This window comes from Trachinotus anak, unplaced genomic scaffold (genome assembly GCF_046630095.1).
Source record: "Trachinotus anak isolate AG129_WGS33_773 ecotype Australia unplaced genomic scaffold, CSIRO_AGI_Tana_v1 ptg000002l, whole genome shotgun sequence".
In the NCBI taxonomy this organism is placed as follows: domain Eukaryota; kingdom Metazoa; phylum Chordata; class Actinopteri; order Carangiformes; family Carangidae; genus Trachinotus; species Trachinotus anak.
Window position 1 is genome coordinate 20,402,079 of NW_027273853.1, and position 25,664 is coordinate 20,427,742.

The 25,664-nt window shown below is 42.3% G+C and overlaps 1 protein-coding gene across 4 annotated transcripts in view; it reads right to left on the reverse strand.

The window, feature by feature from the left end:
* Positions 1-25,664, reverse strand: part of tspan9a (tetraspanin 9a) — a 156,443-nt gene that overhangs the window by 20,273 nt on the left and 110,506 nt on the right. For all 4 annotated transcript variants that reach the window (XM_071505056.1, XM_071505047.1, XM_071505039.1 and 1 more), the window contains one exon: positions 956-1,147. In XM_071505056.1, the coding sequence (XP_071361157.1) occupies positions 956-1,147 (192 nt within the window). The remainder of the gene's footprint in view (positions 1-955; positions 1,148-25,664) is intronic.

Genomic DNA, 25,664 nt, shown 5'->3' on the forward strand with positions numbered 1-25,664 from the left:
CAAATATGACACTGCCACACAAAGATGCGGCAAGAGACTTAATAAAAACATCAGAGCTTCTAGATTTTCCACTAAGTCTCTGTTTTTTCATTCCAATCGTCTTTCCCAGCCATCCCTCCGTCCCTGCACTCGGCTCTCTTCCTCTCTCTGCTTCACAGTTGTCAGGCAGGTGAAGGAAGCCATGTCGAATACTGAGGATTTGGTGGGGCTTTTGACTGATGCAAGAGCTTCAAGGGATTGAGCTGTTTGTGATGTTAAGTACCCAGAGCCCCAACTCCACGTCTCATTTAAAGTTTCTATACATGAAAGTTTTTTTTTTTTTTTTTTTTCGTTTTGCACAAACCTCATTCCACTGGGTGAACTTTTATAATTAACTTGTGCTTAAGATAAAACACTTGCACAACTTTGGGCAAACAGTGCGACGTCAAGACGGACTAATGAATAATAGAACAATCTCAATTATTGAGCAGAAAATTATCAAGTGCCTTCAGTGTGCTATGTACATACAGTAATTCAACCATGTGGTGACACAAAAGGCCTCCTGACTGACAACTCTTTCACTGGGCCGTGACCTTAGCCATGGAAATGACATGTTAATTTGCAGAGAGGGAGAATCACACTGCTCAGCGTTCATTTTCCTCTGTGAGACCCTGAGGTTTGATACAATGCAGACTGAACTCCTTCTGTCAGTCGTCTAGCCGTCTAGTCGTCTGCCGAGTTTCCTGCTGGACGGCAGATACAAATGCATATGCTGTTTATTTGTCACTGGCCTGTGAGCAGCATGTGTAGGTGTATAGACACATATGTGAGAGGCTGTCTCCACTAGAGATTTCTGTCAATATTTGCATGAGTGGTGTGAGAAAACAAATATGCAAAGGAGAGAGTTGCATGGTGTCTTGTCTCTGTTTGTCTTATTTATAAGGGCGCATTGCGTAGGTATGTAGATTTAACTCACGCTCAGAAGCAGGCACTTGTTCTCCTTGATGGCACCCAGGCAACCGAGGAAGCCCGTTACCATGACGATGGCACCAATGGCAATGACCATGTTGGCAGCCGACAGTGAGGGGAATGAGGGCGAGAAGGTGGCGAAGCTGCCCTGAGACACGGAGAGCCAGATGCCCACGCCGAGCAGCCCACAGCCACATAACTGCAAGAAAAAAGATCAGACAGACGACAAGGTGAGAAAACAAACAGCAGATAAGTCGCCATTTTTCAAGGTTAGTTACAGAAATGATTAACAACCGAGATCATTTTCAACTCTCCCCTGGAAGATTTTGCTCATAATGACAGACCTCCTGAACAGTGAGGTTAGCTTTAAAATAACACAAATCCCAGCCCCAAAAACCCCGGTGCAACAGGCTCAATTTCCTTCTGGCTGGCTGGGGAATTACCCACACAGTCATCCATCACCAAACACTGCTCAAAAAACAAGAGCATTTACACCAATTACAACTATGATAAGCCAATAACAGCTTTGCAAGAGATTAGAGCAAAAATTGGACTTGGGCCGTGCTGGTTTTGCACGTTTGAGCTGATTACGTTAAATCCAGAACAAACTGAGATGTAATTACTGCCACCCCCTAAAATGAAAACTTTCCAAAGCCACCCGCAGTAGACTTGAACTTCACCTAGAGGGAGCAATTCCCTAATTCCTCCCTGTCACCCTGCCAGGCCCCCGCTGATGTGTTTGAGGTCTGCGGTGCAGAGCCCTTTAATGCATTAACGTTTACAGCTTAGATTGGCAGAGTGGAGAGTCCCGCCTGCTGATGGGTCGCTCCATCTATGAGAGATAAGAGCCATGCAGCAGCTAAGTGGACATTTCTGACTGCACCTAATAGAATGAAATACCCACAGCAATCTTGCCATGAAAAAAAAAAATCCCAAATGAGGTAAAATATGGAAAGACAACATGGTAAATCATTACATACCCCCCTCCCACCCCCACCCCCTTCTTCCCATCTATTCACACTGCTCCCTTCTTCGCCTCTCATCTTCGCACCACTGCTCCTGGACACTTTAATGCCTGTCAGAACTAGGTACACAACCCTGCAAACAAACACACACTGGGGCATACATTCATATACAGTACACACACACACACTCTCTCTCACACACACACACACACACACGCACACAGTCATCATTTTATGGATAAATCTCAACCATTTCCTTTTGCACCTTCAGAATAAAATGATTAATCCACCACACACAGAGCTGCTTTCCTTGAGATGATGAAGTTTAACTGACAAAGTGATAATATGCTGCACTTTCGGCACTTCTATAACGAACAAGTGTAGCTTCAGTTTGACTAATGGCACGAGTCTGATGATGAGCTATGTCTCACCACAGGTAAACAAAGTGACTTAAAGTACATTACAAGTCCACTGAACTCAAAAAGAGGCTCTCGGTGATGGTAGGTGATGATGTGTAATAGCAACTTTGGGGTTTCAAATGCAAGCCTCATGAGGTGGTGAGAGATGCCTCAGGTCTAACGAGTCCTATAGGATCTGTGGATACATAAATTCAGTTCACACACCCCCCTCTCGAGTGTCAGAGCAGTGCAGTCTCGCTCTCATTAACCTGTGACCTTTGTACAGGCTGACCTCCACTGATGAGGGTGCTTCAGTATGTACACAGCAACACGCAAATGATAGGATAAATGATACACATGCTCGCCTGAGGCCTAAGAAGAGACAGGAGGCAATTAAAGGTGAGGCCACAGAGAGGACTGTACATAAATGACTCAGGATAGATGAAAGTCCTGCATAAGAGTGATCAAACTCCAGCAGTGGAATGAAGTCTAACAAAGTCTTAGTGCTGCTGAACCTCTGAGAGAGGGACACTTGTTTAGTGACATATGGACGAAGTGAAGGCGCACTGGAGAGAGAGAGAGAGAGAGAGAGAGAGAGAGAGGTGCAGTGGTACACAGAAGACTTTCAATCACCCATCGTCTAAATAATTCAGAGGCAACTGTATTTGCTGGAAGGCACCCGTTGGCCCTTTATGCTTTCCTGATTAAAAACGGGAGAATGAAATCGTCAATTGAAAATGCTGGTAAAGGTCATGTTCCTATGCATGGTGGCTAATATACAGAATCACAGCTGACACTTTTCAGGAGGCCAGATTATATAGAGCGTGAGGAGGGGTTCGTGGAAGCATGGGAGGAATCGCGAGTTTAAGAGGCCAGATGGATGGAGTGGATTTACCGCTAGCGAGGGGGAAACACTGAGAGTCCAGGTGGGGAGCGCTACAATGCCTTCACTTAATTGTGCTAAACGGGAGCTCATCCGAGTGTGTCGCTCTGTTTACTGACAGGGAAACCACCCAGCCCCCCCTCAATCTGTCTGATCTGATCCTACGAGGAGTATGGTCTAATCTCTGCCCTGCTTCTACTACCACCTCTACTACTACTACAACATGCTGTCATCAGACCTCTGTCGGTGCCACAGGAAATGCCTCCACTATAAGCTCTGATCTCATTGGTTATCTGACCTTGGTGTGTGTGACTGAGGTTGACTCCAGGTCTCTCCACTGAGCTCCTTATCTTCTTTTCATTTTGAGAAGGTCATGTTTTGATATACCATCTGCAGGGAAGGATCAAGGAATCTTCAAACAATGAAGACCTTATAAACAGTCATGGCGAAGGCTTACTATTAAGGCAGTCATTGTTACTACATCAATCACAGTGGTAGACGCTTTAGGGTAATGATTTAAGTTTGGATTGGAGGAATAAATTGGCTTATTACCATATTTTCTCGCAATGTGGAATAGCAAGAATAATAGTTTATGCAGTCATCTTTTAACTCACTTGTGGTCTGAATGATGTGATGTAAGTCGATACATTGACTGATGCAATGGCGTTCCTGATCTAAGACCAGTGCTCACACTTCACACATGTATATACAATCTGCAAGTCAATACGAATGTCCCAGAGTATTGCTAACCTTTCCACTGTTTACATAAGATTTACATAAGATGATTTGCTGGTGGGGTCCCTATCTATGTGACTCGACCCAGTGTGATTCTATACTAATTATCTGTGCTGATAGAAACAACCAGCATGGATGCTCTGGGTTATTACTCTACTTTCGCTGTCCTCTCGATCCACATATATGCAACTCTGCAGGGCACGGACGCATCATTAAGCAACTCAGGGTGACATGTGACAGCTTGCCAGGCCCACTACTGTTTCAGTGTTAACAAGCTTGTCCTGATTTTTAAATATGTATTTCTGATTCTCGTTACTGGGAAAAAACAACCTGGCTGTTTTGTTTTGCTGATGTTTTGTTTTGTCTAACTCTCATGCATACATGCAATGCACAGATGCTTCCTTCCCATTTATCACATTGAAGGTTGCTTTCATATTTGAGGCCGATAGGAACATATCTGTCAGTAATGAAAAATTCTTTGGAGTCTGGGATACAAAGCTGGGTGCTCTCAGCACTGAATGGAGTTCAGAAAGTTAACAGCACTTCTGAGAGGAGGGAGGGATGCTGAGTGTGTGTAATTGTGCTTGATACAGAGCCGTTTTTTTTTTTTTTTTTTTTTTTTTTTTTTTTTTTTTTAGAAATCAATGAAGAGTGAGAGCAGGCTGAGAGAATACCTGACCTTTTCATATGTGTTAGGCAATATTTTGAGAGCACCTCCATGGAAAGGCAGAATGGAACCCAGTGTCTAAATGTCATTTGTGAAAAAAAGTGACAAAAGGAGCCCAAAAGAGAGGAGAGCAGAGGACAGCCGCACTCGATTTCTGGTAGAGGAAATTGGAAGACATGAGATGTGACTCTATCTAGCTGGATGAATGGGGCCCTACTGTTTAACAAGCTCAGGGTGAAAATAATCGCAATAACACTGTGTGAAGCAACAGCGAGGCTCCTTTTTTTTCCAAACAGGACGGAGAGGTGAGGGAGGTCAACCGTAAGGTGTGTGAAAGAGGGATGGAAAGCCTTAAAGCCAGAAAGATTGGTCGCACACGTGAGATGTGTGTGAGAGATGGAGCGATTGAGCTTAGAGAGTGAGAAGAAGGAGAAAATAGAGGCTGACCCTTCATCGGAGTGGGTTAGCTGGCTCAGAGAATTATCAGTTGCTGCAGCAACTGGCTCGGTGACACGGCGCTTACTGACACGGGACGCCACTTCAATCGCCCCAAGACGAAAGGGGTCTGAGAGTGGGGATGGGAGTCTGGTGTGTGTGTGCGTGTGTGTGGACGTTGGAGAACATTGACCTTTTTACACCCTGAGTGCTCAGAGAGGTCATGTCCCGTCGTAAAGAATGACAGCCTTTGTCAAATTACTGCTGTGATCTGTGGCTGCTCTCATCACAAGGGCTCAATGCTCCTGTAAAGGAGTTTGTGAAGTTTGACTGTGAGTGTGTGAGTGTGTGTGTGTGTGCGTGTGAGTGTGTTGAAGCCTCTCACTTCAGTTTACTAAAGCTTTAGAGCTGAGAGTAAATAATTGGTCAACGAAAAAGACTTATTTTAACACAGAAATAATAATAAAATAATAATCTTCTACAGACATTAGCTGGGCCATCCTGAAAACTAACCTTTCGTTTCAGTAATTAAAGCACCTCTACCATTACAGCACAATAAAACCAGAAAACTGGGGAAAATGCCATCCTGACTGTGCTGCTTGAGGATGAAGTCACTTCATCACTTTACGATCCCCTCTGCCCTTTTCTGCAACTCCATCTTTCTTTTTATTGGGAGAAAAACATTTTTTTCTTGTGGCACACAGCATCTTCTGCTTTAGCTGGCATTGATTTTGCACTGAAATGAAGACAGAGGATATTCACCTCAGATAAAAGAAGATTTTTCAGTTTTTCACCATGTGATCCCACAGGCCTGTGATTCATGTTACCATATAAGTACTAAATGGCCTGCCAACTGCGAGAGGGAAACAGAATCACAGAACAACAGACACAATAAAGCAACTGTAAACATCAAATAGGAGTGGAAAAAAAGCCTTAAAGTAAAGATAGGCTATTTGTATTTTCTTCCCAGCAAGTGGAAAAGGTCTCTTTTGAGTCATGCTGTGAAAGAGAAAGGAGTCATTTTAAGAGCAGACTCTCTAGAGAGACTGTTTGAGTGCGCCTGTCAGAGAAGGATATATATTTTTCAAAGATTTCTTCCTGATAAATGAACACTTTCACTGTATCTGTCCTCCATGGTGACCACACTTGAGCAAACAAAACAAAACCCCTGGTGACACAGAAAAACTGTATATTATTATATTTCACATTAGCATTAGCTTGATTTATATTTGACTCAACTTATCCTTTCTCATAACACGCCTACACTGGTGGATTCCAGCTCAAACATTTCTGTAATGAAACAAGACTACGTCATCGATTCGTATTTCAGCCTTTTATCCTTTGCTTCTCTCCAACTCTCTGTGCTCACATATACGGTATTTTAATACAGCTGAATTCTCAATGAAACTTTTCTTGTTTACACCTTTTTCTGTTTCTGTTGTCAGACTATGGAAGTATCAAACGCAGCCCATTAAGACTACACGTTAGCCAGCAGTCACTTCCAAGCCATTTCCAAGCTGCTGCTCTGTTGCTAAAATCCTGATTTTATAACCGCAACATCATCTGACTAGATCCCCTTACATGTAAGTTAAAGACAACAGCTGTGCTTACATGCAAAATGATTGCTCAGGGAGAAAGTCAGAAGCAACAGAATATATCTCTTTTGACTCTCACACAGTGCACAGTCTCTATCTTGGTAGCAAACTACTGTTCTGCCTCTCTGCCACTCACTAAACAGGGCAGATATACAGAGAGGTGTGCCTCTCGCTCACGACTCTACCATGACTCTCACCACCCACCTACCCCACCCCCTTGTAGAAATTGTTTGAGCCAATTCATTTAGAAAGAGCAACGGCCAATGGGGAACTCCAACACTCTTTCGGCTGACCAGTGGTGTAACTTCAAGATTCAGTCACACGGTATTTGGCTGACCAATGGCTAATTGTTAACTTAACCACTCAACTCTATCAGTCAGTCAGTCAGTCAGTCAGTCAGGGACATTTGCGTTCGGAGGGCTGGCTCTGCTGTTTCGGTCCAGTCAAAAACAAAGCATTTGTAACATAGTACAAAGACGGGGATTATGTTGCAGTTGTGGTTTGCAAGGTTTTCTTGTGATACTTCTTCTTCACTTCACTACTTCACTTCTTCACTTAGACACAAGTTACACATTTTTCAGAAACATTTGTCAAGCCTACAACTTATTAAAACATGGGTTTTAAGTGGAATATTCCTTTTGAGTATCACTGAAATCTTGTTTTTCTTGCATATTAAAATATGCATATCCAGATGGATCCAACTCTTGGGGCGAGCGAAGCTGCTTATTTATGATTAAAAACAGACTTGTTAACATTGGCATTTCACAGTGAAGCTTGGGTAGTTACAGTAGGAAATGAATCCCTATTCCTTCCATTATGAGACTCATGTGTTTCACTACATTTCTTACACAATATTTATCCTGATGATGGTAGACAAGCTAAGCTGTAGGCAGTATACAGCTTTCCAGTAAAACTCCCCACCCCTGTCTTTTCAGGCTTCCTAGGGGCATCCTAGTCATTCCCCAGTGGAAAGCATACAGCTGATGTGAGTTGTATAACAAGTAAATAATTCACAGGGTCTGTGATGGTGGCTGAGGGAAACAGTGCTTTCAGGCTCAGAATAAACACCGCATGAATTCAAAGGGCCGAGACAGATGCGGAGCGTAAGATTAAAAAGCTATTTCTGCCTGGTTAAAGTTTCATTCACCCAGTGGAGTCCTGGCAGACTCATACAATGCAAAAGTTTACCAAGAAAATCACACTGCCTCACACACCACAGACTGATAGCACAACATGCAGCTTTCTATGAACATGTACACTTTCATTTGTGGGCATCTGAGCTTTTATGGGGTCAAGTACATAATGTCTACACATTTTAACTGACTTTTAGCATCTGTCCAGGTGCACACATTATTCAAAAAGATTTGTCTTTTCAGTTCTGTGCTGGTATGTCTCATGGTGGTTGAGTTCCCACCACCCTTCACATGCTTAGTCAAGCATCTAGAATGGTGCAATGCGCTGGTTCTGGTTGGGTGCCTTGGCTGGGCACTTTGAAGTAGGGGCCTAAATTACCCCATTTAGGGGTCTTCAGCGATGCACCTGTCAATGATGCAGGGTCTGTCATGTCTCCCTGACTCCCTCCCGGTCTCTCACTTACAAGAAGAGCTGAGAGGCCAATTCACCGCAAAGCGACTCTAAATCAATCGCGCCAAGAAGGATTAAAGACAGACAAGCCTTTCTCTTCCTGTCCAGAGCTATCCCTGCTGTCTGTGCTGAAACATCCACACTCTTTCACACCTGACAACAGCCTCTGTCCTCAGAGGACGAGACCCAGAAAGAAAGATAGTCAGGACAATGGCAGAAGAAACACTATTAGACGTCCATGACTAATTCTGCTGTTAGATCTCTACCATCCCAACAAGACTCTTCAATCAGCCCAAGAACCCAAAGGCACTTCAATTATGCATTGAGAACAAGTAGGAGAGCACCAGGACGGGGAAAGTCATCCCATGTCTGGAGCCCGAAAGCGTGGCAGCTCTGCTTGCCACAGTCATTCAGAAAGAGCGTGAGCGTGGATGGAGAGAGAGATGCACAGGGAAATGGGGCCTGCCTGCAAGCCAAGCGCACAGTACAAAGAACAGAGCCAAAGACCAAAGCGCTGGTCCAAATACAGACAACCCCTGCCACAGGAGAGAAAAGCTCCTTAACTTCTTCATGCTGCGGATGTGGGGCTGCTGCATGGATGGCAGCTGCCCTGCCCTAATACTATCTCTTCCTAGTCAGCCCAGAACCAATGTTTAGAAACCCAGTGTGCCTAGTCATTTAAAGGACAATAAAAATCCCAGTGATGTTCTAATGAGAACAATCAGATATAAATACACGAACAGAGCCGATAACAGAGGGAGAGGTTCCTCGCACAAGGCGCTAATTAAATGTGGATATTGCTGCTTGCTGTTGACATCAAAGGTGCTTATGAAGATATCTTACGAGGCATTTGCGTGCAATAACAAGTTGACGCGCAAAGAAAAATAAATATCTATTTATGTGAAAGCAGTGACTTTTTATGAGTGGCTGTTTTCCCTCACATAAACTGCATCGCCTGTAGAGGCACACAAACATTTGGCCCATATAAATATCTCACTCTGGTCTGCCAGTGCAGCCATGCTGAAAATCCTCAGAGGCGGGCAGACGGTTGGACAGTATCCCGTTGAGTTTCACTAGTTGAAGGGCTTAATGAGCATGCTGGCTCAGCAGAGGTAGAGCATGGCCAGAGACCTGTGTATTAGACAGGTTGGACATTCGACCTGTTCACCGCACAGTACCTGGAGCAGACAACCAGAGGGCTCAAGGAAATGGGAAATCCCTAAAGCATGATATGGCAGCAGCAGTGTGCTGTAAGTAAAAGAAAAAGCCAAAGTGTTGCTATCAGCACATTTCCTTTTCACCCCTTGAAGTATCAAAATGAGCCCAAGACTAAATGTCTCTGTGGAAGGCAACAGCTAAATGGTCTTGTATGGGGGCATCTGCTACAGAGTTCCCCGGCAGAGTTGTCCATATGCTTTACCCACCCAAATCTCTCCACTTGCTCCCCCTTTCAGAAAACCACAAACAAAACAATACCAGCTACTAGCAACATCAACATCTGCGGCGTAATTTATTTTTCCTAATGGGCACTGGGATTTTGCGGCATAAACTGAGGCGACCTTGGTTGGCTATGTTTGCGACCGCCAGAAGAGCAAAACATGTCGTTACAAATGTATTTCATGTGTTAAACAATTGCTGGCCTGAAATGAGGTGAAAAGCAGCCTTGGGATTTTTCCTTGGAGATGAAACATGTATTGTTATGGTTTTATCTACAGGGTCAGTCTGCCTCACCTTGTGCAAAAACAGACAGGCTGCTGGGTTCACTGTGAGCTGTTCAGGGACAACAGTGATAGTAATTACATGTGTGTAATTGTGCCTCTGTGTGTGTGTGTTCATGCAGATGTATGTGTATTAGATGAGATGTGTTAGATTTATCATCTCATTTCACTTGGAAAATGCACAGTGTGGGCGTGTGGCATGGCTGCAGGCATGGTCTGAGCACTGCACAGCTCACCAAGGCCTGACCTGTTGCTATTGCTGGAGCACCCAAAATCCATTAGAGACACCGGCACAAGCACACAGCCTATAACATTTCACCACAATGTGATAAAGGCTTACTAACACTCGTAATGAACGGGAGGGATTGTAATTGCCGACGGGCGTGGTGGCGGGAACCCAAAACTAATCTGAGGCGGTGAAGTGCAGCCTAAATTTGTAGCTGTGCAAAAACACACTGTGTCTATTCACTGCTTGTGCATTGAGATGGTTTGCAGAGGGGTGGAACAAATTTTTAACAAATGCATAAGAGTAAAACTGTGAACATCTAAGTATATGTTTATTCCTGGAGCAGCAGTACTGTGAATGGGAACACTCCTGTTATGCAATGCGTGGCATTATGCATCCCTGAAGGGAGAGAGGGAAGATGAAGACGCAAAATATGCACATCCGCTTAAGAGAAAACCAGAGCACCGGGCGGATGCCTAGCGAGAAAACAGGATATTCAGATTGAAAGACGTATAATCAATAGTCACTCTGTATGCCACGCCACGGGGAAAATGACCGTTCCCCTGCACTTACGAAGGGCTTTTCTCTGCATATAGTAAATTATTCACCATACTTTTAAAGACAGAGCTAAGGGAAGACACTGTAGAGGGAGGGGTTTGTTAATGTTATTACACCCTTTGCTATGAAGTGATAAAATGGCCTCACAGTGTACAACTGAAGCTTTCATTATTCCATGTCCTATATCCTGTTTGTTCTCCTATTGCGTCTTTTCATACTGTGCTGAGCAGTTCTTTTCCTACCCATTCTTACCCAAACATGTTGCAGTACATCACATAGTTCACACCATAATTCATGATGTGTTATGGCAGAAAAGGCTTTGGGAATACTGCAGTAAGGACAGAGTCATCTTCCTCCTTTTTTTCCTCCTCCCTCTCTTTTTAGTCACAAGTTAGCAGCAGCACAAATCCTGGAAAATTGACCTTATTCCATGAACGTGTGCCACAACTGACTTCATTTTGGAGATAATAAACTTAGAGTGTGAGAGAACACGCAGTGAAAACAAGACCTTACATTAACCAATGCAGAGAGCCAATCTGTATTCATAGAGGTGTAGTGTTTCTGTGGGCGCCCTTTGAATTTTGATGGCGCTCCGTCTGCATCTGCTCCTCGTCCGGAGGAGAACGGGGGGGAAGTGATTCTATTTCACCTTTGGCATGACAGCCACGGCACCTGAGTCTCTGTCTAAAGGCCAAAAAAACTCTCTTCATCCATCATTATAACAAAAAGCTATCGTTGATTTAAACAAGCCTTAGCTATTGATGCAAGATAAAGCCTTGGCAGCTGCACTATTAACAAAAATGAGATTCCTGAAATACCTCAGCTTTAACCTGAATAAAACCTATTTCTTCAGGGAAAAAAAGTCACACTTCGAACTTTTAATGTGTCTCAAATTACATTCTATTGCCATATGGTGAAGCCCTGAGCGGTGTTCCCTGTGGTTGTTGGAGGAGCTATGTCCCTTTATACCTCTCCTCTCCCTCAAAATCCAACTTCTTTTTATTCATTCAAAAACAGCTCAAGTGGGATGACGGGGTGAGAATTAGGAAATATTGTGTGCATCTCGGGCTCTGTGAGGATATGAAACCTTTCATGGAGGGCTCCCCAAAGAAATGACCTTCAGTCAGCACTTGAGAGTAGTGAAATCTCCCTGACAGTTTCCACTCAATACACACACAACACACACTTTTGCTTCACACCCACACACAGACCACTAAAGCCTGAGTATGACTGCAACATGACAAACCCCCACCGCCAAACCCATGTAGTGTGCAATGCAGTGCAGTCTTCCCTTTTTGACTGGTGTAAAGGTCAAGTTTTAGTAGCAGGTTGATGGCACAGAAAAGATTCCTTGACTGGCTCTGCCCCTGTTCTTCTCCTCTCCTCTCCTATCCACCCCTAAGTGGCTCATTGGAGGCGACTTTACAGTTGACATGCTAATTAGCACAGAGGGGAAATGGACTGTGTAACTACTCTTTTCTGGTCAGCCAACCTCTGAATCCCCATCAGCCCCTGATCTCAATGCAGTGGACCGCGCAAAAAGATATATCACTAAATAACAGCATCAATCCCTGCATTAATGCTGGGATATAATAGTATCATTCACTATAATCCACCTCAGGGCTGTAAGAGACAGAAACGAGGCGAGAGAGAGAAATCAGGGAGAGAAGGAGAATAAATGAATTGCCATTCTGTCAGTAATGTTGTATCAAGGATGCTGTAATATGACTCCATCAGTGACCTCCACTGGCCACTCATCAGCTCCCATAAACTCCCACAACTTCCTCCTCCTACTCTGCTGACCAAATGCAGGGTCAGGGACATTGCCAGTACAAAAAAGATATGTAGTTGGAGGCATCAATGAGGTAAGGTTAAACAGCCTAACACCTCTTTAGAATCAACACTGCACTCTTGTTTTAAGGGCACAGGATAAGTAGCATAGATGACAGACTGAAAGAGGAACATATGGATCAATGTCTGCTCAGAGAACGGTACTGGAATAAATCAATACTCATTACGTCTACATTAAAGTCTGTCAGAAAACAAATACTCTGTACTCCATGTGTTATTCCCCAATAAGCGTGTGAAAGATGAGGGGCCTTTTTTCATGCTGGAGCAACCTGAGAACTCTTGGTCAGCTGCTTGAGAGTAGGGTTGGGTTTCAGTTGTTTCAGTTGCCCCCCACTTTGGTATGTGCACATACAATAAAGCCACACACTATCACACATTCAGCCACCCCTCCACCCCCCACACCCCCACCAGTGTGCATATTTTATAACACTTATGTATGGATGGCTCCAAAATGCCCTGCAGGGACAGTTAATATGTGCATGAAAAGTATTACAGTCATTCATTTTAACGACAGCTTCTATCATCTCCTTTATAGCCTATGTCCCGAATTCTCCTTTTTACAGTTGTCTTATACATTTCTGACATTTCACTGAACCCATGACTTGGTTTTTCATGAAGACTCATCAGTACTTTATTTTGACCAGTTATTTGGTTAAATTCTATATCCATCTACTGCTAGTATGACCTCTGGTGGATTTAAAAAAGAAAGAAGAAAAAAAAAAGGAAGTATATGAGCGCTGGCTTTCTCAATGTCTGTACTGAGTTGATGCAATTTTTATGATGACCTATACAAAAACAGTGGGCTCATGCCGCCAGGAATGTAATTTCTTCTAAGCAAAAATAACTTTGATTCACCTCTTGAAAAAAAATCACAGGCTCAATCACTGCAGAGTGTATCCAAAGTATATTGTTGAAATCAAGCTATGTAAATACATACTGTGGACTGAATAATTAAATAAATTGCACAGCTTGATGTGTATAAGGCCACATGTGCGTCTATGTGGTGATTGCATGTTAAGTGTCTTTCACTTTCCAGTTGCCCCTAGTGACCCCCAGTCATCACTTGAGGAATTCTAGCACATGCAGTGGAGGCCGGTCCGTCATCAGACACGAGTTCAAAGACAAAGCCAACGGGGGGATTAGTTTCAACAGAATATTGTGAGTAATTCTTGTACGTGATCTCCACACCATCACACTGGCTGTTGGCTTGGTTGTGAGCCAAAGCATGAGTCACACTGGGAGAGTGTAACATTTTGTCAAGGGCCCCCCAAATATATAATATGGTAATCCTAAAAGACTTTAACCTTTCAGTCAATGGAGACGCACACAAATGTTGCCATCTTGTTTAAAAATAACTCACATGATCGCAGAGCCTCTTTCTAGCACAACTCTTTAACTCAAGACAGCCAAAAGGCTCGAAGCAGGGACAAAGAGAAACCAGAAGTGGGACGAAGCGTTTTTAACATCAAAGTCATCAAGTATGTAGGAGCTTCAATAAAGCCCAAGACCTCATATTCTAATTTTGTCGGCCAAATTCACTTTTTTTTTCCCTTACAGCACAAACTGCAAAGCAAGAGAAATTCACTTTTATTTACGAGTTGAAGGTTGATTATTCAATCCAAGGGGGTTTCTAGAGACAAGATGTCACGAGTTTAGATGAGATGAGATAAGATGAGATGATTTTGTTTACTCAGCCTCAAAATGTTGTAATGATACATTTGAGGTGGAGGCTGAGTGCCTCTTATGTGGTTAAGCTCTTGCTGGCAAACAGAGGATTTCACACAGGCAGACAAACCTCTACTGCATTACTAAAACATGATATTAGCGATACAGGACAGGATACAAAATCCTTTACAAAAGCTCGCCAATACTGTACCTTCAGACTTCCCGCTCCTTGCCTTTGTATAAGGGAACAAAAGTTCAGCACCTGTGAAGGCTGTAAGCAAGTATAAATTTGGAAGTTGTATTTTCTTGGGATTATCAATGCAATCTTTGCTCATACTGGACCTTGTTAGTTTGTGGGGCTGAACAGAAAAGCTTTATGTGTGAAGCCTATAACTGCTGTATTTCTCGTGCTCTCTCAACCCCCCTTCCTACATTACTGTGGTGTCAAGCCAGCAGTGTTAGTATGCAGGGGGTGCGGGTTCACGAAGGAGAATTACAGGAGAGGTCACATTTAACTCTGACCTCACATTTAGGAGCAAGGCAGCTAATCTTCAGTTTCAATTGCTGTTTATTCTCTACTTCATGCGCATGTGTACGCGTCTGAATGTGTAAAAATCCCTTCAGGCCCTTCCTGCTTCCTAGAATAGCGAGGTGTATGTGACTATCAGAGTGCGTTTCATGCCTCTCTGGTTGCTTTTGTTAACAGTGTCCTCGTGGGAACACGGTGGCCCTGGGCTGATTTAGAGATCTGTCAAGCACGCCTGTGGTCCAGGTCAGTGTCAGGGGGCTAAGCTAGGTCAGGTCCCCGGAAGGAAAATGACAGAAGTAAGCAAAAACCCTTCCGTATTACTTCCTGTAAGGCTGAGTTCTTCTTTTGCAGTGACACCCAGTCATTTAAATGCAAAATGAACTGGGAGGAGAAGCTGCAGGCTGTAGCTTTTATGTGGGAGTTGACAGCTGACGGGTTCATCATTTGTTGAGAGTCCCCTTAGAAAAGCAGTTATAAATAAATACCTGGAGTACAGCCTGTGATTTTGGATGAGTCAGGAAACTACATTATTTCCTCTTTACAACCGAAAAAGGTACATCGAGTTCCAAGAGATGCTGACCTAAGTCATTACACCCAGTCAGGCATAGAGTTTAGGTAGAGGTAGATTTGCTGAAGGAATAAAGTGTTCAGTGGGAAGTTTCAGGAACAGATTGACCCTTGCACTACTGGGTTGCCAAAGAACCTGTTTTCAAAGATTCCCTAAGATAAAATCTATCTCAGCCAAGGCCAGGTAGCAAGGACACAACCGAACAAAAGGTATAAACAACGATGATGTCAACATGACAACCATCTTTGACTTAAAAAATGGCAACCTTAACATTTATTAACATTTATTTACTATGGATGCATTTCAGTAGAAATTGATTATTGAACATTAAGTTTGTTGTGTTTTTATTTCCACTTCATTATCTCCATCCAGATGTTCTGAACAGAGCTGGTGGTCTGATGGGCGAGAGACCGGTGAATTATATTATATGATAGAAAAGTCTTTCACAAAAAAACTGTACAACATACAACAAGTAACTTATATTGAAGGGATTCTTAATTGTGGTTTTAAATTTTAATTAACTAGAAGTTATGTTTGTATGAATATTCATGAAGGGAATAATTTCATGGTGGGTTGCCTCACTCCGAGTAGTTTATTTCTCTCATAATCATTCTTTTTACATTAGAAAAGTAAATGAAAATGAATGAAAATGAAAAATAAAGTGGCAGGTTGATTAAAACGGGCTTTACCAAGTTCTGCCTCTGCTCTTGAGAGTTTCTAAGGACAGTTGTGTTATGTGCTTGTTTACAGATTTGCTTCTTACAGTGCAGTAGACAGGCCAGAAACCCTACAAACCTACTGACCCCTTCCATTTGTCACATGACCCTAGCCTTGCAGGTCATCTCCCTTTTTTTATTTTAGTTCAGGTGCTAGATTGCTGAAGTCATGGCTCTATTTACAGAAAGATACAGATCATCAAAGTCATAATTTTTTGTTGAAATCTCCAATTTTGAAGAGCAAAGAAAGGAAATTAGCATTTGGAAATCTAGGTGCCAAGTCGTGCTGTGTTTTCCCATTCACTGTAGTTGGCCATAGTGTTTCTACAAGAGGATCTGACTTGCAACTCATCACAAGAGCATTAGGTCTACATGCTAGGTCAGTAAAACCATGAGTCCCTCTGGCCCATATAATGTAGTAAGGTCAGTTGAAGTCCAACCAGCCACTGAGCTGATTGAGGTGGTTATATATAGATAGCACTGGCAAGCTAACTCATACAGGGAACCAGGCTGGGCCTCAGTCACAAGGCCTGCTATGATTTAGTGCGATCTTTAATCTAAAATCAGCGAATGGCGTAATAGAGCCAGACCCCTTTCCATGACACAAACCAGAACAATATTTCCCCCGTGGGCTAAGGAAATGAAGTGAATCAATTCAAAATAAATGGAGGATGATGAGACATTAATTGGTGCTGCACTAGAGGAGGGAAGCTGTGAGTTTTGCTTTTTCAATGTCGCAAACAAATATCACTCATGCTAAGGCAGCAAAGTGAGAATCCACTGAGGAGACTAGTGACAATCACAAGATGATGGTAAATGCTTAACACACCTGGAACAAAAACACAGGTAGTAGTTTTCTAGCGTTAGCTAACACCAGCCACCATAAGCTACTGGTCATATCAGACCAAGGAAGGCTGTACCCCAGAGCGTAATGAAGTGACCAATAGTGCATTTTATTATTTACAAATTCAACTGTAAGACAGACACAACTGTAAGACCGGTGGGCTACATTGTCCAGTGAATGATGCAAGGTGAAAATTCACTTCACTTTCTGTCTGAACACACCTTGAAGGTTTTCACATCAAACTACAACCAAATAAGTTTTTTACTCACAGTAGTCACTTTAAAATCAAATCATTTAACTAGATATTTAATCATAATTCAATTTAATATAAAGTTAGACTCTTCTGAACTTCTGAAAAAGGAAATAAAAACATCTTCCTCTGCACAGAACCATGCAGACAATAAGCAAAATGTATTCAAGGTGCAAAATAAAGTGAATGTAGAAGATTTATGAAGAAAGAGAAATTTGCACTTTTTTTGATACACAAAAGTACTCTTGGCTACTCCTGTATTGATGTAGAAAAAAATGTAATATTTAGTGACACAAATGAGAAAAGATGAGTGGAGACACCATAGCCTGAAAGACTATTTGGCATAGTTTGATGGTATTTTGAAGGGAAATGCATTTTTCATTGGAAGTAGATGAAAGTGCCAGGTATGTATTTTTTTTTTACTGTACCTAAGTCTCATCTCATTCCTTCTTGACAATTTGCATCACAAGTGGATTCTGATTGATGGGCTTTCTTGCAATAAAAATGGAAAGACGTTAATTAAGATTGAGCCTCAAACTCACACGCACTCTTCACTCGAGAGTAAGTGCTGAAAAAGAAATTCCATTCAGGCCAGACTCATAAATGAAAATGGAAGTTGAAACAGAGGGAAATATCAGTGTATAACCAATGAAGACTTTAGACAGGCTGTCTTTTTTTCCCCCCCTATCCAAATGAAGCAATAATCAACTGGGAATGAAAAGACACCATCCATCTCTAACATTAATTATTAAGTCCATTACATAGCAGATATATGGACCACTCTGACCACAAACCTTTGTTAAAATTGGAAAATAATAACTTACTATGTAATCAATCAGTACAGTAAATTAAGAATATAATGAATGCCTAAGAATGTGTGAGAGTTTGTGCGTATATGTTGTGTGTGTGTTGTGTATACTGTATAAGGGCTGGCAGAGGAGTAGAGATGCATCTCTCTAAATGTCAGGGACAATTAATTGACTTAATCTACATCTGTCCGCCATGCTGCTCATAGTTAGCTTACTAAACAGACTTTCAGTGGTAATCCCTGTTAGCTGAGCACAAATAGGAGGGATTGAGGAAATAAAGAGTGTTACGGCAGCCAGCCAAAAGATTAAATCTGTCTTAGGAGTTAAGAGAGACTGATTGAACTGACTTCTTCCAGTTTAATGACACTGGTTGCCACTAAATAAAAAAAAAAAAAAAAAAAAATCTAAAATTATATTTGATGGGTATATTTGTGCAGACTGTGTTTACAAATTCAATTCATTTATTTTATATTTAGAAGTACAACACTGCTAGAAAAGAACTGGCCTTAACCTTTTTTTTCCTTTAACTGGGATTTGAAGTAGACTGGTCCACACACCATGTCCTTAACTGTGACTTCTGGATGAGGGCAAATAATAGGCATTACTGTACATTATTGAGCTGTTGAAAACCCTCCCGCACTATCCACTTTTATATGTCAGTCGAGAGGGAGAGCAAAAAGGAAGCCTTTCATGTTGTGAAGGTTTCACAAGTAGCTGATGGTCTCTATTCAGAATTAATAAAAATGAGAACGGGTGTTAAGTTCAGATGAGGAGGAGGAGAGCTCAATGGATTTGGTTAGAGAAAATGTTGCCCATCTTTTATTTGTTAAAGGCCAAAGAGGACATTTTAGTTCATCATGTCCTTTCTCTTGGCTTCTTGTATATGCATGCACTTCCTATTTGCAGGCAGCTAACCTCTTATTAAGAAAACTTAGATCAAAACAAAATTTCCTATGATCAACAGAAAATAATAATAATAATATTAATAATAAAAACTCACCTTTACCCATGTCCTCTGTGGCCTTTGGTATGTTTCCAAAATGAAAAGTGTCACAAATCAAAATATTGGTTGGCAGCCTGATGTGATGCAAGGCCCTCTAGGTTATTTCTTCCACCTACTTTCACATTTATTCATCTGGCAGACATTATTATACAAAGCGACATACAAGTGAGGGGCAACACTAAGGCTTTAAGTACAGCAGGAGACCTTGGTATAAGTGCTGAATACTACATCTATTCAATAAGTGCGAGGAGATCACCAAAGACACTGTGCTCTCTCTATAGAAACATGTTTCATCAATTAAAGAGCAAAAACCTAAACCTCAAGCCAGAACTGTAGGCCAGAGACGCTAATATTCACTTGCAGAATCTGACTACCCTAATTTTACATCATTTGGAAGAAAAGCTGACTTTCTGCTGCACTTTGCTCCCGCCATCAGTAAAAATTGGAGCCGAAAGACTGCACCACGAGAGGAAACGGCTGACTTGACCTCTTTGCTAAATTATGAAGAAATAATGCCCAATTAAGTTGAGTGGCTTCACACCACTTTCCCCAGCAGTCCTGCCCTGCTTTTCCCTTCTCCCAAGTCACAGAATCAGTCCACCAAAGGCAATAATCACTTCGTTTTGCAGTGCTCTCCATTATGAACCGCTCTGAAAGGTTAAGCTGCATCCCCCCGTGTCACCTCACGAGAAAGCAGCTATTATGACGGAGCAGGCCTTTCAAATTATCTGATTGTCTCCGCACCCTTCATGTGGCCAATCCCATGTAATCTATAGCATGGACTCAGAAGGGCTTTTAAACAGCATTTTGACTGGCTCCCTGCTGACTGAGAGGGAGAGAGACAAAGAGACAAAGACAACCAGAGAAATGGAGACAGTAAAGTAGTGTGAGAAATGTGGTGTGTTGACTTAAACTTGTACGATCATCAGATGGTGATTAGTCAAACATCCCTGTTTCTGTTTGTCCCTGAGGTTCAGAATGATGTCAGACAGGATTCTCATTAAATAAGATCAATATGAGATTGGGTGTTTGTTTATTCACTTAGAGCACAACAACAACAAAAACCACAAGAACAAGGACAAAAATTGCAAAGCAAATGTTGCCTCCAAACAGAAAATTCAATTAGCTGCTAGCAGCTAGAGTGGTGGGGTCTTCAAGTGGTGGGCTCTTATTGAAGTCTTTCAAAAAACAATTCGTCTTGTCACTTAAGCCTTTGCAAATGGCATTAATAACATATTAAAAAGCAACATCAAATTATTAACATCTGCAGCAGGACAGATGTTGCTGAATAATTCGAAGCACATGCGTCACACTTTAACAATGCTGGAACTGACTTATATTCAGTTTTATTGTTTTCAATCAAGTGAAACTAAATCTAACACACAGGAATCTTGTACAGCGCGAAGAAACACATGTTCAAAGCAAATAAAGAGCACATCTGTATGCAGAGCACATACGCCTGCGTTCTTATTCCCGCTGTGCCGCTGAATGAATGAACGCTGTGATGTTTTGTCAGTGTGTGCAAAATTTAACCCCCTGATACATGCACTCTTCAGATCCATTAAAACAAAGATTTCCTGAGTTGCTGTCTCTGAGCTGGCCCAGTGAAGGAGTGTTTACCCTGAAGCCTGTTTGAGTTAAAGGCAGTGACACAGGAGGGAGAATGAGGACTACTGAAAAATTACTGTTTTGGATGTTACTGCTTTTATGTAATCTTTTTTTAAGTGCGGCCCATCTCCATTTCTGGAGAGTATGAGATAAAAGTTTGGGAAACTCATTTGAAAACATTTACATTCCAAATGAAAGTAGTTCCTTCTGTGCAAAAAAAAAAAAAAAAAAAAAAAGATATGAAAACCCAAATCCCCATCACAAGAAAGAAGCCTCAAAATTGGATTTGTGTGGTGCAAGTGCTGAGGGCAGAGGACAGAGATAACACAGGGAGTCGTACTTTACATGTGCAATTACTGGATAAATGGAACCTGAGCAAGTATTGTGGCATTCCGGTGTGTTTATGTGTGGGTGTGTGTGTGGATGACGACGATTAATGCAGCGGCTTGGGTAAGCCACGCAGGAGGTGACTGCTGACAGACTCACCACAATCTTCTGCTCAGCGAAGATAATTTTGTGTAGACCGCAGCACGTCGGCCAGGTATTGAAACTGCACTCGAGGGGAAGGACCCTGCCTCGAGCTGTCGGTTAGTGAGGTCCTCTGGGTCTCACCTCGTTTGCCATTGCTAGTCAATAATGGAACATTTTATGAAAGTACCACTAGAGACTGTAAACACTATAAAGCTTAGGAAAGACTTAAAACTACTGCAGCTGTTTAGAAGCTGAAGAAAATATCAAATGCTCAGGAAAGCATTATAAAACAGGTTCACAAAATGAAAATAAAGCACTGGAGGTAATGAGGGAGTGATTTCAATTATGTGATATAAAAGTGGAGGATTCATTCTTCGGTGTCCTCAAGCGGACCTCAAGCGAGTCGTGATATTTTCCTTGAAAGCAGAATTAGCAACATTGTCTGATGTGGAGTCTTGTATCCTTCACTGGACAGATGCTAACCATATACCAGCTGATCTGCATTAAGAAACAGACTCTCATTACCCTTTTGGAAAGGGGTTGATTGCTCTGGCCTTTGCTTTAGTGTCAAACGCTACAGTAAGTGGAGCTGTATTCTGCGGCTGACAACTATGCAACCAGAGCTGGTCAGAAATAGGCCTTTTGAGAAGTGATTAATGTTTTAAAATATGCACGTGACCTAAAGGAAATGTAGTTGACAGTCAAAATACCGATCCTGTGTCGAGGCTAGTTGTCTTCAGAGGTGAGATTCCTGCTCGGAAGTCAGAGAGTCAGTCCCTTTGTGCTGCAGGTTATCTGGCTTTTTGCCCCGCGCTGGATGTCAGGCAGCAGCGGTGGCAGCGGTGATGGAGGGCAGGTTCTCCCAATGTGAGGCCCGATCTATTAGGGGCAACGGGAGCCCTCATGATTGACGAGTTGCTCCACCTCATCCATCAGGCCTGGCACACAGAGGCCTGACACTGCCATATCCCTCCCATGTGGCCGGGAGTGCTACAACCCTGAGCTATATTTGCGAGCTGACATTAATGCCTTGCTCTTCCCCGACTCTAATCTAAGCCTCTCTCTCTCCCTCTCTTCTTCCATGACGCTGCAAATCTATGGCTACATTATCCTGTGCTACTTCATTACAGCAGCTTCTACATTACAGCATCTGATGACTTCCCAAATTCTGGGAAGTAAAATTACTGTCCAACACCTATGGTTCCCCACACTTTCATAATGTCCAGGTGTTTTACACCTTTACAGTACATGTATGACTTCAGCATGTGTGCATGTGCGACGTCATAAATATACACAAGGGCATTACATATATAAGCAAGGGACAGAAGCTACTGGTTTTATACCCACCATAATTGGATTTCCATAGAATAATTTATAAAACATCCAATCGTCTTTATTCATGATCCAATTATTCATGATCCAATATAACATGAGATACTCTATCCTTATCCACAGGTAATTAACTCTGCAACATGGATATAAGGCAGCCACTGGGATTTTTGAGGATATTGATGAAAAACTGAAAATTAAAGGGTGCAAATAAAATGTCCCCCTGAGGGAGGAAGAAAGAAAGAAAGAAAGAAAAAAAGAGAGAGAGAGAGAGAGAGAGAGAGAGAGAGAGAGAGAGGTGCCCATATTGTTGGAGTCATGTAAATTGTTTTATGGGAGTCGTTATTCGTCTGATGAGAGCTGTCTAGCCTGTTTACTTCCCGTCCCATCTTCGTCTTCATTAGAGTGTACTTGGCTGTTGATCCATGCTGTAATTTTAATTAAAACCCATAAGGAAGCAAGGCAGAGAGCTGCTCGGCTGTTGAAAGAATTTTTCCACTCTTTTTTTTTTTTTTTTTTTTTTATGGAAAAAAAAAAAAAGAGGGAGACTAGAGAAGCGAAAGAGCCTCTTCACAGTGGGGAGTCATGAATAGGAAGGAAAAAAAAGACCATAATGCTGCTCTACATTCAGGTCAGGACTGAAAAAAGCTGCAGAGCGCACAGCTCACCTTGAACCTGCAATTAAATAATCACAAGGGCTAAGATGGCTGTGTGTGTTCAAACAGGGGGTGAGAATCTCTCACCATCAGTCACTGGAAAGTCAGTGATTAATGTGAGAACCACTAACAGTTAAATATATCAAGATGCACAGTACTTACTGCTTGCTCACAAAAGATGCTGACAATCACACAGCATAAATTCAAACATGGCGGCAGAGGAAGCTGTGTTATGAACTGGACTAAGCGAGAGGCCTCTAGGTCTTAAGTGATGTTTTATGGATTGACATTAAGAACCAGACAGCTGTAGACCCAGCTTAGGCATACTTCTCATATTTAGCAAAAGCCCCAGCTAAGTGCAACATGGGGGACATTCAGCTGAGCAACAGGAAAAAAGGTCCACTCCTGGGACCCTTGCATAATTCTCTTGCATAATTTTCCTGTTAAAATCCTCCTGCATCATCTTAATGTAGTGTAATTAATGAAGACAACTTTGGCCTGGCTAATTGAAAATCTGCAGAGTCAAGTCTCCCAATGGAAGGAGAGAGTGTGAGTGAGGAAGGGGATGCAGAGACAGAGATAAAGAGAGAGAGCTTTTAACGTATCTCTATCCTCAAATGAACTCGGCTAAAAAGCCCCCGCAGTATATACGGAAAGCTCCTTCTGTATTCGTCACCACCTGAACAATATATTCTCTTAGGGTTTTTCCAAATCCAATTTGAGATGACATCTCTTGCCACGGGCTGGGTGTTTGGGTCGTAGCTCACACACAGACTGCTCAGAGGAATGGAGGAGTAATTATGATGCGATGAGGAGAGTTGAAGGGCTAGATAAAAATAAAGACTCTTAGTTTAGAGACACCACATGGGATAAATTGAACCTTGTGACTTCTGTCAGGAAAACTCCTCAGATGGCCACGTCAGTTTCTCTCTTCTAATCTTATTAGGTATCCTACACATTACTGTTTGTTCCCTATCTTTCCCCTTCATCTTCCCAGCAGGCAGTTGAGCCGGCAATCTAGCTGATGAATAATGAATGACTGTCAACTCTTCTTTTGAGACAAGTGAGGACGTAAACTATAGTATAACTGTTTGAATAGGTCAGAATTACTGCTTCTCCATCTCAATGCGTAAAGATCGATTGTTGCCAACACGCTAATGGTGCATTTTTCCATTTTATCCATTTCTACTTGAGAAGGCCTTTAAACTTGTTTGGTGTGTGTTCAGCTGAAGTGTTTTGGTTGAATACATTGTGACAAGAAGGCTGACAAATGCACAAAGAGATCCAATAATGGATTGTTCCCACAGACAGGCACTAACACATCTCTGAACAAACAGACTCATCCTGAAAATTTAGAAAAACGCAATAAGAGAAAATCCAATTCAGGGTGATAAGGGTAGTGAAATGCATTGTAACTATCACACTATCCATTAGTCACATGCCGTGTCATTTCAGCTTGACTTATATAGTCATTACAGGAGTGAAACACTCCATTTGGCATTGTTGTGCACACTTAATTTTCCTCTTGATTGAGCATGCCTATTAGTGTTTCCCAACCTCAGTGTGGCACACCAGGGGCAGAGGATTGCTGAGGAAACGAGCACAAAAAATTAAGGTCGCACGCTGGAGCCAGTCGCTCCTCTGGGGGCAAGTGCACACTTCAGCTTTCGGTTAATTAACAGGATTTTTTGAAATGATTTCGGTTAGTTTTTTTTTTTTTTTTTTGGTGTCTTTGTGGGCAGGAAACTTAACGCTTATGAATAAAACATGCGGTGTACCTTATCATGATTATATGAGGACTGACTGAGGCCAAGCGGTGCTGTAGGAGGCAGCTCCTGTTTCATTCCTGCCTTCGTGCTGCAGAGGCATGCACATTAGGATTCTGCTGGATAACCATGTGCCGGGATTCTGAAACAGCCCGCCTGTCTGCCTGCATGCCAAACAATGAGCAGACAGTGTGGCCTGATGAAGAATCACCTGCTGTTACCTAACTGTTCCTCCAATCCCTGGATCCACCACATTCAGCTGTTAGGTGCTAGTGAATAATAAGGCACTGGAGTCAGGAACCGCTCTCTGCTACATCTCCTCCCTCTGCTGTTATTAGACAAGCCGGACATCAAAACAAAACAAAATGACATCTAAATTGGCATCTCAGCTGTTTTCTGGTGCACAGCCTTGTATTTTTTATTTTTTACACGCTTCTCCTATCTCCTCTGTCTCTATCAAGCCGGGCTGAAAGGTGTTGTGATTTAGATTCCTGGAAGGAGATTCAGTGTAACAGAGCTGATATGTGAGTCTCTCGGCTGAGGCTGAAGATGATGCAGGCTGTTGAAGCAGAAGCAAAAGGAAGATGGCAGGAAAGAAAAGACAAAAGAAGGGAGGAAATAACCTCAAAACACAAATAATTGGTTTGAAGTTGAGGTGCCTGGTGTGGGTGCGAGTTCTCCTCATCATTACTGTGGTGGTTGTCTTTTGTTATAATGAGATCCACTGTAATCAGTTCCCCTGGGACACAACAATGAGAATTAAATGGTTGGACTAACCATGGAGGATGAAAATGGAAATTAGAGCTGACAAATCAGCAGTTGACCAGCACCCCTGTTGTGCATTTGTTAGACCTGATTAAAATGAAAACAGACAAATACCCCCCAAG